Source organism: Pantherophis guttatus, chromosome 3 (genome assembly GCF_059756535.1).
Source record: "Pantherophis guttatus breed Tessera chromosome 3, ASM5975653v1, whole genome shotgun sequence".
Taxonomy (NCBI): Eukaryota; Metazoa; Chordata; class Lepidosauria; order Squamata; family Colubridae; genus Pantherophis; species Pantherophis guttatus.
In genome coordinates this window covers 12,310,004-12,324,429 of record NC_142065.1, presented here as the reverse complement: position 1 = coordinate 12,324,429, position 14,426 = coordinate 12,310,004, and the positions used below count along the sequence as shown (strand labels likewise).

Sequence of the window (14,426 nt, the reverse complement as noted above, 5' to 3'; positions counted from 1 at the left end):
GGTTTAGGAAAGAGCTCAATTCGCGCAGTAGATAAACCTGTGCAAAGTCTCACCCTGGCCAAACTGTGCAGCAGCTCAGTCTGGGAAAGTGACAGCCCATCTGCCCAAAAACTCACAGCCACTCTGTCTTGCCACAGTTGAATTGAAGCTGGTTCCTCCCTATCCAGACCCTCCAGGCACTCAATCAGCAGTGCCACGGCATTACTTGTCCAACTAGGGGTAGAGATATATAACTGGATATCATCAATATACTAATACTAATTATACTGGTCTTTATGTTGATGAATGACCTCTCCTAGCAGTTTTGTACTGATATTAAAAAGGAATGGCCAAAGCAGGGGTGGGCTCCTGGGGATTCAGCAGGGTTCGGGCGATCCTCTAGCCAAGGATCGCCGGGGTTTGGCAAGCCCCCAAATGCCACCACTGGCTGGCCATGCCGACCTCACCCCGTCCCTCCCACCCTGCCCCTCCCCTTTATGTAGTCCATTCATCATTCCAGGTAAGTGCAGGGGCTGCTCAGAGGGTCTGGGTGGGCAAGAAACGAGCCTCCTGGAGGTTCCGGAAGTCTGGAAACGGGCCTGTTTCCGGCCTCCAGAGCCTGGGGGAAGCTATTTTCGCCCTCCCGGAGGCTCAAGAAAAGCTTCCAGAGCCTGGGGAGGGTGAAAAAGTCACACACACACACACCGTGGTGCAGGCGGCCGACTAGGCCACGCCCACCCAAGAACGGGGCAGAGAACCCATTGCTAAAGGATCTGAAGCCCACTCCTGAGCCAAAGCCTGGGGCATCCTGCATTGCAGGGACCTAGGGCCTGACTTTTTTTCTCCTATCAACTCCAACTGGAACCAGGCACTGAGGAAGGAGAACCACTGTGTCCCTGTACCTCCCATTCCCAATCCCTGAAACTGACCCAGAAGGAACCCATGGTTGATGCTATGAGAGGTCCAGGAGAGCAAGAATGATTGCATCACCTCCTTCCCAAACCCTCTAAAAGTCATCAACAAGTACATTGAATGTCATGCATTCCTTTGCCTTGAGGGAGGAGAGCAGGGAAATGGATTTGATTGGTGGAAAAAAAGGAGGAGAAGGAGATGGACAGGAAATGGATAGGTGTGCAATATTCCCCTTTACTTTGGGGGCTGAGCAGACTTTGACAATAATTTAGAAGTGATTTGGACTTCATGTGAGCTCAACTTTTAATAGGGTAATGCATAAGCCTGAAGGAAGATGCCCTTTTAAAAGAATTGTAACAAGCAGTCAACCAACTCTACCACTTGGGGATTAGAATCGATCTGAAGTTTGAGGTCTTGCAGTGAACTTAGATGGCAAATGCTCTCGGCAGGAGCAACATAATGGAGGATGCAATCTTATGGTCTGGCCTTGGGCAGATCAGTTGCCTTCAAGGGCAATGCAAACTTACTGTTCTATCACTCTATTGGAACATTCAAGAGGAAAGTCAGTTGCTTATTAAGTATCTTATGTTCCATTTGGACACCTATTCAGAAGAAAGCTCCTTCCAGTTCTTCAATTAATATAATTCCAGATGAAATGTTGCAATGACACAGGATGGTCTTTGAGGGCCACAAGTGGTATATAAGTCTAAGTGGTATGGCTATTGCTATCATCGAGAGCTACAATTTTCTGATATAAACAGATGGACTCTTCCAAACTCAAACAATTAACCAGAATAGAGCTAAAAGGAACTTTGGAGGTCTTCTAGTCCAGCCCCTCTGCTCAAGTTTGAGATCCTATACCCGTGATGGCGAACCTATGGCACACGTGCCACAGGTGGCACACGGAGCCATATCTGTGGGCACACAAGTATTGCCCTAGCTCAGCTCCAACGCGCATTTGCACACCGGCCAGCTGATTTTCGGATCTTCCGGACCCACTAGAAGTTGGGAAACGGAACATTTTTCTGGCCTCCGGAGGGCCTCCGGGTGGGTGGAGAAAGCCGTTTTCGCCCTCCCCAGGGTCCTAGAAAGCCTCTGGAGCCTGGGGAGGGCAAAAAAATGGGCCTACCAGGTCCACTGTGCCATCACGTGCCAAAAGCGAAGTGAGCAGGGGGGGGGGGTCGCGTGCAGATCAGTGGTGGGTTGCCCCCGGTTTGTACCAGTTCTATAGAACTGGTAGTAAAACCAGCTGGAGGCTCCACCCACTGACCCTGATGTCATCAAAACACTTCTGCGCATGTGCAGAAGTTTCTGCGCTTGTGCAGAAGAGCGCGCACGCGAGCGAAGCAAGCGCGAGTGCGTGGCCCTGTTGCGAACCACTAGTAAAGGTATGTAGAACCCACCCCTGGTGCATATGCGTGGGGGACGGGGCGGAGCACATTGAATTATAGGTGTGGGCATGCATGCGCACGACCCCATCGCTCTCCCTGCTTTTGGCACGCAAAGGCAAAAAGGTTAGCCATCACTGTCCTATACCATTTCAGATAAGTGACTGTCCAGTCTCTTCTTAAAAACTTCTAGTGATGAAGCACCCACAACTTCCGAAGGCAACTTCTGTTCCACTGGTTAATTGTCCTCACTGTTAAGAAGTTTCTCCTCAGTTCCAGGTTGCGTCTCTCCTTGATTAGTTTCCATTCATTGTTTCTTGTCCTGCCCTCTGGTGCTTTTGGAAAATAAGATGACCCCCTCCGATTTGTGGCAACCTCTCAAATACTGGAATACTGTTATCATGTCCCCCCCTAGTCCTTCTTTTCTCTAGCCAAACCCAAATCCTGCAAGCGTTCTTCGTATGTTTTAGTCTCAAGGCTTTTAATTGTCTTGGTTGCTCTTCTTTGCACTTTTCCCAAAGTCTCAACATCTTTTTTGTAATGTGGTGACCAAAACTGGATGCAGGATTCCAGGTGTGGCCTTACTAAGGCTTTATAAAGCAGTACTAAGACTTCACATGATTTTGATTCTGTGCCTTTGTTTATACAACCAAGGATTGTATTAGCTTTTGGGGCTAATTTTTGGGCAGTATTTTGCTACACACTGCTGACTCGTGTTTAAGTGATCGTCCACTCATTCATATTCTGCATCTCTGGAAGTCTCTAAGAAGAGGCTAGGCCAGGGGTGAAATGCTCCCGGTTCAGACCGGATCACCTGATCCGGTAGCGATGGCGGCGGGTGGTTCGGAGAACCGGTAGCAAACATCCCTGCGCCCCGCCCCCCCCCCCCCCATGCTCAACTGAGTCACACGATCATCAGAGGCTTTTTTTTTTTTTACTTTTAAAAGCATTTTTTCTACAATCTCTTCCGATGAAAAAATGCTTTTAAAAGAAAAAAAAGCCTCTGATGATCACGTGGCTCAGCTGGGATCATCAGAGGCTTTTCAAAGCATTTTTTTCTGCAACCTCTTGGCCGAAGAGGTGGTAAAAAAAATGCTTTGAAGAGTCTCTGACGATCCCAGCTGAGTTGCCTGATCGCCAGAGGCTTTTCAAAGCATTAGAAAAAATGCTTTGAAAAGTTTAAAAAAAAAGTTGGCCACGCCCACCCAGCCGCATTACCCCCCACCACTAACCCATGCCCACAGAACCGGTAGTAACACATTTTACATTTCACCCCTGGGCTAGGCAGCTACCTTGCATGGATTATTTCTTTGTACATTGCAGAAGGTTGAACTAGATCAGGGGTACCAAACTCGATTTTATTGAGGGCTACATCAGGGTTGTGTTTGACCTTGGAGGGCCAGGGTGGACATGGCCAGGATGGGCATGGCCAGCTCAATGTCACTCATGTTGGGGGCACCTGTGGTGGCCCGATCACTCTGCCAGCGAAATTGGGCTTCTGAGTTCCATTTTCAGCTGTGATGGCTTCCTACAATCCTCTGCCAGCAAAAATGGAGCTTGGGAGGGCCGCCCAAGGGCCAGTCCTTCGCGGTTTCCAGGGCAGCCTTGCGGGCCAGATCTAAGCACCCTGCAGGCCAGATCTGGCTCCTGGGCCTTGAGTTTGACATCCCTGAACTGGATAATCCATATAGCTGGAGCCCCTTCCAAATCTTGAACTCTATGTTGAAATCACAAAAAAGTCCATGATGAATTGCAACTATATTTATCTGGTGAAAGCTGAGGTTTTCTGTAGAGAGGGGACAAGGTAAGCCCAGAGCATTGAAGGTTAAATAGTGGGGAAAATGTCTGAGCTTTGCTTCTTAATAAGGGAGTAACAGTGAGCTGTAGGGCTGGTAGAATTAATGCCCCTTGTACAATACATAAAACTTTATTTATTGGGGACAAATGTGTGTTGCTTAAGATACAGCTTTTGAAAATGGGAACTATGAACATGATGAAGGAAAGCACAATTGGAGGATAAAGCTTTTCTTCATGCCTTCTCAACAGTGTCTATAAGGTATTTCAATAACTCTAAATATATTGGGATACTTCTACACACATACACACATAGAAACACAAAGGCACTTCTAACACAACCTTCTTCTCTATTTTCAGTATTCTGGTGAAGTTCCAGAAAACCGGATAGAAGTTGTTGTCGCTAATTTGACTGTGATGGATCGAGATCAACCACACTCACCCAATTGGAATGCAGTTTACCGAATAATCAGTGGAGACCCTTCTGGTCATTTTACAGTTAGGACTGATCCTGTTACCAATGAAGGCTTGGTAACTGTTGTGAGGGTATGTATGTCTCTCGTTATTTGGGGAGTTTTTTCCACAGGCAAGTTCTAGAGAGATTGGAGATTGGAGAAAAGTTGGTCCAAACTTTTGTGGGGATTTGATTCATGAAGGCAATGCATTCAATGAACATAACAACCACCAAGTCATAGAACCAAGTGGATGGATGGGTGCATGGATGGGATGGATGAAATAGGAGGGAGGGATGGGGTGAGATGGGATGGGAAGGGAAGGGAAGGGAAGGATGGAGGGAGGGAGGGAGACAGGGAGGGAGGGATGGGGTGATAGAGAGATGGGATGGGATGGATGGAAAGGGATGGGATGGGATGGGATGGTTGGGGGCAGGGAGGGAGGGATGGAAGGATGGGATGGAGGGATGAATGAATGAAGAGATGCAATAGGATGGGATGGAATGGGATGGGATTCTCCATTCTCACCCCACTCAAGAGGAAGGTTACTGCAAAATCCCCATTTCCTCCCGATCAGCTGGGACTCAGGAGGCAGAGAATAGATGGGAGTGGGGCCAGTCAGAGGTGGTATTTACCAGTTCTCCGAACTACTCAAAATTTCTGCTACCGGTTCTCCAGAACTGGTCAGAACCTGCTGAATACCAGTGGTGGGTTGCTCCTGGTTTGCAGTAAAAATTTGTAGTAGTTCGGAGAACCGGTAATAACATTGGCTGGCCACGCCCCCGAACCGGTCCCCGGCCTGGTCGCCGCTCGCTTACCCCACCCACCTCATCAGAGGCTTTTTTTTTTTTTTTACTTTTAAAAGTATTTTTTCTACAACCTCTTCGGCCGAAAAAAAATGCTTTTAAAATTTTTTTTAAAAAAGCCTTTGATGCTCACGCGGCTCAGCTGGGATCGTCAGAGGCTTTTAAAAGCATTTTTTTCTGCAACCTTTTAAAAAATGCTTTTAAAAGTAAAAAAAAAGTTGACCACGCCCACCCAGTCACATTACCCCTACTAAGCCACGCCCACAAAATAAATCACACCCACGAAACCGGTAGTAAACAATTTTAGAACCCACCCCTGCTGAATACCACCTCTGGATGGAATAGTTGGATGGATGGACAGATGTCTCACTGGAACTGCACAGATATGGATCCAATAGGAACAGGGCATAACATTATAGCTTTCTTATTAAAAGTAAAATTGATGTTTAGAAACAGGGGGGGGGACATCTTCACTCTGCTGGAAATGTAAAGCACAAAAAGGGACATACTACCACATGTGATGGTCATGTCCCAAAGCTAAACAATTCTAGATCAATATTAAAAAGCAATTGGAACAAATAACAACTCAAAAAGTACCATTAAAACCGGAAACATACTTATTAGGAATACCTACACATAAATATGAAAAAGAAATAATATATTTAATAACACATATCTTGACTGCATCAAGAATCACATGTGCACAAAATTGGAAACAAGAAGGCCTAACTCAAGATAGAATAGTATCTAAAATTATGGAATGTGCTGAGATGGATAGACTCACCAAGGAAATTCAAGGAAAGGAAGAATCTGAATATTATCTGGTCTGGCAAAGGTGGTATCAATGGTTAGAGGAAAAAAAGAAAGAAAAATCAAATAAAAAGAAGATCTTAAACGAGTAAAATAAATTTCTACATCAAATGAAATTTAATAAAGAAATACCAGATATCAATAAAATAATATCATTATATAAGGTGAGAGAAAGAATATATACTGAAGAATATAGGTTGTTGATATTGTAATAATTCAGACATTACATTTAGATGTCATTAAGATGATGCTTTTTTATATTGTTTTACTTGTATTTATAAATGTATTTTGTGGTTTCTTAAATTAATAAAAGTTTACAAATTTTTTTTAAAAAGAAAGAAACCGGGGGGGGGGGATCAAGTCAATACTCCATCCAGCTCAACATTCCATCCAGCTGACTTATAAAGTTTTGCCCATTCAAAAGCATTTTAGCTTCACATCCGACTGAAAACCTTCCTCTCTTGGGTGCCATGAGTGGTATAAGGGGGGGGGGACATGCAACTCTGTTCAGACTTGGCCAGTCTTCCCGTAGTATAAGCTGAGCCATTATTGAAGAAGTCTGTACATCACAAAGGGGAATCTTAAGGAAACGTGGCAGCTCTATTGGGATAAAATGTGGGCTTTGATCCATATCAGCAAGATTGCCTTGTCAGAACTTTTTTTGTCAAGTGGAAATTATCCTCTAGATAAGGCGTTAGGTGAGATAAAATTAACTGCAACTGATGTGGTAGAAAAGTGTAAGCTTTTGATGTGGACACTAAAATGTGCCCGGATCATATTTTCACACTTAGTATGTAAGAATAAAAGAAGAACTGTGTTGGATCAGCTGAAGATTAGTTTACTCCTGTATTTAATTCTTCACAGTGGTCCAGATTCTTCTGAGATGACCACCAACGTATAGCCTTTACATTACAGATAGTTCTTGATTTACAACCACTCGTTTAGTGACCTTTTGACATTACAACAACACTGAAAAAAGTGACTTATGACCATTTTTCACATTTATGACCATTACAGCATCCCCACAGTTGGAATCATGTCATCATCAATAGATAGATAGATGGACAGATGGATAGATAGATAGATAGATAGATAGATAGATAGATAGATAGATAGAGTTGGAAGGGACCTTGGAGGTCTTTTAGTCCAACCCACTGCTCAGGCAGGAAACCCTACACCACTTCAGACAAATGGTTATCCAACATCTTCTTTAAAATTTCCAGTGTTGGAGCATTCACAACTTCTGGAGGCAAGTTGTTCCACTGATTAATTGTTCCCACTGTCAGGAAATTTCTCCTTAGTTCTAAGTTGCTTCTCTCCTTGATTAGTTTCCACCAGCGGTGAAATGCTCCCAGTTCGGACCGGATCGCCTGATCCTGTAGCGATGGCGGCGGGTGGTTCGGAGAACCGGTAGCAAAAATCCCTGGCCCCCCCCTCCCACCATGCTCAGCTGAGTCGCATGATCATCAGAGGCTCTTTTTTTTTACTTTTAAAAGCATTTTTTCTACAACCTCTTCCGACGAAAAAATGCTTTTAAATGTTTTTTAAAAAAGCCTCTGATGATCGTGCAGCTCAGCTGGGATCGTCAGAGGCTTTTCAAAGCATTTTTTTCTGCAACCTCTTGGCCAAAGAGGTGGTAAAAAAAATGCTTTGAAAAGTCTCTGACGATCCCAGCTGAGTTGCCTTGTTGTAGGAGAAAAGACGGAAACTAGACCAAGCTCTTCGATGCAGGAAAAGTTTATTGTGCACGGTTCAAACAGTCCAAAGACAAGCAAAGGGTCTGAACAATGATGGCTGTTTTCGGCCAGATATTTATACAGTATAAAGGCAAAGTTATTACGAAGAGTGAGACATTTCACACGTAGAGGTTACCCTTTAATCTATCTCTAGGAAAGACATAACAGCCCTTTTCCCACAGGCTCAGGTTCTCAGCTCCGGAGCTCAAGACATAATAAAAGAGGAGATAAGGGGCTCAAAGGCACCTCAAGAGCAGTAAAGAAGACAGTAAGGGAAGCAGTATTTCTTCTCTAGGATATACATGACATTTGAGGTATAATAAACATTAAACAACAGGATGTATCTGTTTAGGGTCAATTTGCCCTTTTACAATTCTGTACCTACGTCAAATACCGTTTGCCATCTCAGCACCTTGGCACAGAAGAGGCACTTCTGTCTTGACCAAAGATTTGGATTTCTAATATTTGAGATTTATCCCAATATCGAATCTTAGCCTGGCTCAGCCTGATCGGCAGAGAGGCATTTTTTAAAAAGCCTCTGACGATCCCAGCTGAGTTGCCTGATCGGCAGAGGCTTTTCAAAGCATTAGAAAAAATGCTTTGAAAAGTTAAAAAAAAAATTGGCCACGCCCACCCAGTCACATTTTCCCCCCACACACACACTCACATCAAGCCACGCCCACAGAACCGATAGTAACACATTTTACATTTCACCCCTGGTTTCCACCCATTGCTTCTTGTCCTGCCCTCAGGTGCTTTGGAGAACAGCTTGACTACTCCCTTCTTTGTGGCAGCCCCTGAGATATCGGAACACTGCTATTATGTCACTCCTAGTCCTTCTTTTCATCAAACTAGACATACCCAATTCCTGCAACCGTTCTTCATATGTTTTAGCCTCCAGTCCCCTAATCATCTTTCTTGCTCTTCTCTGCACCTTTCGTGACCTTCTGATGAGCAAAGTCACTGGGGAAGCCAGATTCACTTAACAACCATGTTACTAACATAACAACTGCAGTTGATTCACTGAACAACCGTAGCAAGAAAAAATGGGCAAAACTCACTTAACAATTGTCTTGCTTAGCAACAGAAACGTTGGACTCAATTGTGGTCGTAAATCAAGGATTACACCCACATCTGCCATGGTTTTTTTCTAAGCCCTATTCCACAACACAACATTCCCTAAACTGGTGCCCCTCCACTGTATTGGATTTTAACTTCCATCATTTAGCCTTAAATAGGCTAAGGGAGTGGCCAATTATCCTCAATCCTTACTCTTGAGGAGATCTCCTCCTCCTGAGTAGCCACTCCTGCCTTTTGGCAGCCCTGCGTGCTCAAGCATTGAGGAGAGGCTCCTCCACTTCGCTCTCTCCACTTGAAGGAGCCTCTGGAGGTTCTGAAGGCCCTGGCTGAGTCTCTGTCTCTGGCACCACATCCTCTTCAGCCTCCTCGCTGTCCGACGCGAGCGCCGGCTGCACAGGCTGCTGTTGTGACCCCACACCAGCCTCCTCATCGTCAGGATCAGCCATGATCCGCGCAGGCCACTGGCAGGCCACAACAATTGGACAGACATTTGTCTGGAATGTAATAGGACCTCCTGCTTGAGCAAGGGGTTGGACTAGAAGACCTGCAAGGTCCCTTCCAATTCTATTATTCTATGTTCTAAAAGAAGGGGGACCTAACTTTCCCCATCCTGTGTGTGAATGGGGCAAGAGTTATTTGAATTAGAAAACAAACCATCCATTGCAGCCTGGTTGTTCTGGAACCACCTTCACCCAGATTTTCTGGAGGCTTTTAAAAAGGGACCGGATAGCCACTTGTCTGAAATGGTATAGGGCCATGATGGTGAACCTATGGCATGCATGCCCCAGGTGGCACGCAGAGCCATATTGGTGGGCACGCGAGCGTTGCCCAAGCTCAGCTCCAGCATGCATGTGTGCACTGGCCAGCTGATTTTTGGGCCTTCTGGGCTCACTGGAAGTCGGCAAACGGGCTGTTTCCGGCCTCTGGAGGGCCTCCAGGGGAGTGGGGAAGGCTGTTTTCACCCTCCTCAGGCTCCTAGAAAGCCCCTGGAGCCTGGGGAGGGTGAAAAATGGGCCTACCAGGTCCAACGTGCCATCACATGCCAAAAGTGGGGAGAGTAAGGGCGGGTCGCATGCGCATGCGCGGGGGGGGACCAGGATGCATAGAATAATGGGTGTGGGCCAGCACGCGCGCAACCACCCCGCACTCCCCCTGCTTTTGGCATGCAATAGCAAAAAGTTTAGCCATCAATGGTATAGGGCCTCCTGTTTGAGCAGGGGGTTGGATTAGAAGACCTCCAAGGTCCCTTCCAACTCTATTTTGGATCTTTTATGCAGCTTCCATCCTAAACTCATCTGCCATTGAAACAAGCGTGCTGAGAGGCGTCTATGATGTACAGTTCCAATTTTATTTTTCACCGCAACAAGAACCATTCCCTCTGTGGCAGAAGATACTTATCTCCATCACAAGCCTTGCATAAATCAAGCAAGGTGGGGAAGGGATCATTTTACAGGGTCTGAGCAAATTCCCCAAACGTGGAGTAGAGGTGCTCTGTGGCTCTCTAAAACATTAGATGAATGTTGCAGGGAATATAGAAATGAATTTGAAAGAGAGATGCACTCTGTTACCGTTTGCCTTTTTCCAGACATAACAAGAGGATAACTTATTCCTTATAGCTAAAAATGCCCTTAGAACTAAAAAAAACCCCAAAAACAAAAAGACAATTCAAAGCCCACCTTATTTATCTGCATTATATGTACTGCTTAAGTAACTATGATGATCGTTTCCAAATTAGGAGTCAGTTAGGAAAGGTTCTTCTAAATTTTTGGAGATATAATCTAAACATAAAGCAAAGTAAAAACACTACAAGGTCTGTAGATTGATAATGGATGATTAAGGATGGGGCTGTGCACATCTCCATTTCTTAGCCGAGGGCACCAGCATTGTCTAAAGACATTTCCGTGATCATGTGCTCAGCATGACAATCTGCCGAGGTACATGGAACACTGTTACCTTCCCACCAAAGTGTACCTACTTGCATTTGCATGCTTTCAAACTACTAGGTAGGCAGAAGCTGAGGCATGAAAGGGGAACTCACCCCATTGCATGGTACCCGGGTCTCAAACTCTAGGGTGTCAGCTTTCCAGCTGACTAGCTCAGCGTCTTTAACTGCTGAGCCATCCTGCCCCCTAATGGATGATTAAGGTCAATCTTTAATCGCCCATATTAGAAGAATTAAAATAATTTATTAAAATTAAAAACAATGCAGTTCATCAGTTCGTTGAACCTAAATACAACCTGGCTAGCATAAACACAGTTAACTTCATCTAACGAACGCCATCAAATCCTTTAGCTGAGCAACACGTAACTTGTAGCAATCATTTTTTTGTCTACAAGCAAATGCAAACAAGAAAAACAATGTGTTCAGAAATATGAACCCTCTTCATTCCTCTTGCTTAAAAGGTTATTGATCTCTCCAAATCTAGAAAGAGCAGATTGCTTTTCCTCCATAAAGAGAAGAGAAAGTTGGTGTCTCGTCCAGTGGTGGGATTCAGATTTTTTTACTACCGGTTCTGTGGGCGTGGCTTGGTGGGCGTGGCATGGCATGACTTGGTAGGCGTGGCTTGGTGGCATAGCAGGGGAAGGATACTGTAAAATCTCCATTTCCTCCCGATCAGCTGGGACTCGGGAGGCAGAGAATAGATGGGGGCGGGGCCAGCCAGAGGTGGTATTTACAGTTCTCCAAACTACTCAAAATTTCCGCTACCAGTTCTCCAGAACTGGTCAGAATCTGCTGAAACTCACCTCTGGTCCCATCCCACTGAAACTTAAGAGCTCTCCCTTCCTGGGTTATGTAGTCCTTGACTTATGACCGCAATTGTGCCCAATATTTCTGACATTCAACAAGACCATTGTTAAGTGATTTTTCCCCCATTTTACAACCTTTCTTGCCATGGTTGTTAAGTGAATCGCCGCAGTGTTAAACTAATCACATGGTTGTTAAGTAAATCCAGCTTCCCCAATTGAGTTTGCTTGTCAGAAAGTCACAAAAAGTGATCACGTGACCTTGGGACACTGGAACGGTCATAAATATGAGTCAGTTGCCAATCGCGTGACCCACGGGGATGCTGCAAGGGCTGTAAGTGTGAACAGTCATAGGTCACTTTTTTCAGTGCCGTTGTAGCTTTGCACAGTCACTGAATGAACCGCTGTAAGTGGAGAACTACCTGTACATTTGAAATTGAAGAAGCCTTTATCTTCTGATATCTCAGAAAATAACGGCCTTTCTGAAGGTACTAAAAAGTGAGTCCATTGCTGTGAACCAGTCATGGAATGAACCAGTCGCAGTGGTTCCTTCCATATTAAGTTATAAAACTTCTGTCTTTGATTCAGTGTCCTGAATCTAATTATTTCAGCAAATTCTGTTTGGATAGCTCTTTGCAAGGCTGTATATAGATCCTTCTTTTAAGCACTCTCCTAACGTTTTACTTGCAGTAAGCTATTCTCGCTTAAAAGCCTTCCAGCAATGTTTCATTTGCTACCCTCGGTGCCAGAATTAACAATGCTATTCTGGCTTCTTGAGAGGTGATCTAATAAGTATTAGAGAGTGCTAACTTAATTGTTACTCCTCTGTTTGAATGTGACACTAGCAAGTTTATATCAAGCCATAGATTCATATGAGGAAAGCTTGGAGGCTAGGGTGAGAGTGTGTGTATGTATGTATGCATGCATGCATGTATGTACAGTATGTATGTATGTATGTATGTATGTATGTATGTATGTGATAGAATAGAATAGAATAGAATAGAATAGAATAGAATAGAATAGAATAGAATAGAATAGAATAGAATAGAATAGAATAGAATAGAATAACAGAGTTGGAAGGGACCTTGGAGGTCTTCTAGTCCAACCCCCTACTTAGGCAGGAAACCCTACACCACTTCAGACAAATGGTTATCCAACATCTTCTTAAAAACTTCCAGTGTTGGAGCATTTATAACTTCTTCAGGCAAGTTGTTCCACTGATTCATTGTTCTAACTGTCAGAAAATTTCTCCTTACTTCTAAGTTGCTTCTCTCCTTGATTAGTTTCCATCCGTTGCTTCTTGTCCTACCTTCAGGTGCTTTGAAGAATAGTTTGACTCCCTCTTCTTTGTGGCAGCTGAGATATCGGAACACTGCTATCATGTCTCCCCTAGTCCTTCTTTTCATTAATGGATGGATGGATGGATGGATGGATGGATGGATGGATGGATTTTACTTGTCTGATATCTAAAAGTACAGTACAAAGGGTTGCAAGACAGGCAACCCTTTCTGATTATCATTACAATTTCCACCACTTTATAACTACAATCTGTCGCTTCAGTTGGGCTTCAGACTGGGGCATAATGCACAGGTAACATTGATTGTGCTTGTTGGTGATCTTCAGGAGACCCAGGACAGGGGTGGTGCATCCAGCCATCTTAGTTCTCCTTGATTTCCCATCATTCTGTCAAATCATGATATCCTTTTGGATCAACTGTGGGGAATGGGAGCAGGGAGCAGTAGATAGTGGTGGGTTTCCTTTTTGTGTGATCAGTTCCAGTAGGTGTTGACAGCAGGGAAAACGTCAAGACTTCAAGCCTTCTTTTATATAACATCGACATGAAACTATCTCTGTGAGGTCATCCACTAGTTTGACAACAGGGATCTTCAATATGCCTACAACACCAAGTTGTACTTCATGACCAGACTGCCTACACAATGTTTTTAATGTCTTATTTCACTTTCTAAAGGCTGTTAAAGGTCCAGATGGATGGAATAGACTCAGGTTCAATTCTAACAAGATTGTGTCAATGGCAGCAGTGAAATCCAATTTTTTTTTACTATCGGTTCTATGGGCATGGCTTGGTGGGCGTGGTATGGCTTGGTGGGCGTGGCAGGGAAAGGATATTGCAAAATCTCCATTCCCATCTCACTCTGGGGCCAGCCAGAGGTGGTATTTGCCAGTTCTCCGAACTACTCAACATTTCTGCTACCGGTTCTCCAGAACCTGTCAGAACCTGCTGGATTTCACCCTTGGTCAATGGGTATATAGGACCTGCAAGTCCAGTCACTTTCCATCTTGAGACTTGGATGGAGTCACAGGTGGCCACTATGACCATGAAGGCCTTTTCACCAATTCATCTTGTACATCAGTTGCACCCATTCTTAAACCAAGTGGCTCTTCCAAGGACCACATGTGTCTCAGTCTACTCACAAATGGATTGTTACAGTGTGCCTCTCTATGAAGAAGCTACCTTGAACACAACTCAGTGGCATATTTAATTGGTCTACAGCCCTTGCATTCAGTACTCAATGCAGGATTTTTTTAAAAAAACGATGTCTTACCATTCATCTTTTGTGTTTCCATGAGTTTATACCGACAGTCAATAGATAGGTACAAAGGCTTTTTTACTGCATCAGCAGTAAAAAGTATGATAATTAGAGTTTTAGTTTTGATTTTTGGACAAAATAATATCCTCATTGCACTGGAAAAGAAATCATTAGC

The 14,426-nt window shown here is 44.4% G+C and overlaps 1 protein-coding gene across 4 annotated transcripts in view; it reads left to right on the top strand.

Moving 5' to 3' along the window:
- The window catches only part of CDH4 (cadherin 4), a 1,168,269-nt gene that overhangs the window by 1,101,700 nt on the left and 52,143 nt on the right, over positions 1 to 14,426 (top strand). For all 4 annotated transcript variants that reach the window (XM_087889045.1, XM_087889044.1, XM_087889043.1 and 1 more), the window contains exon 9: positions 4,434 to 4,619. In XM_087889045.1, the coding sequence (XP_087745171.1) occupies positions 4,434 to 4,619 (186 nt within the window). The remainder of the gene's footprint in view (positions 1 to 4,433; positions 4,620 to 14,426) is intronic.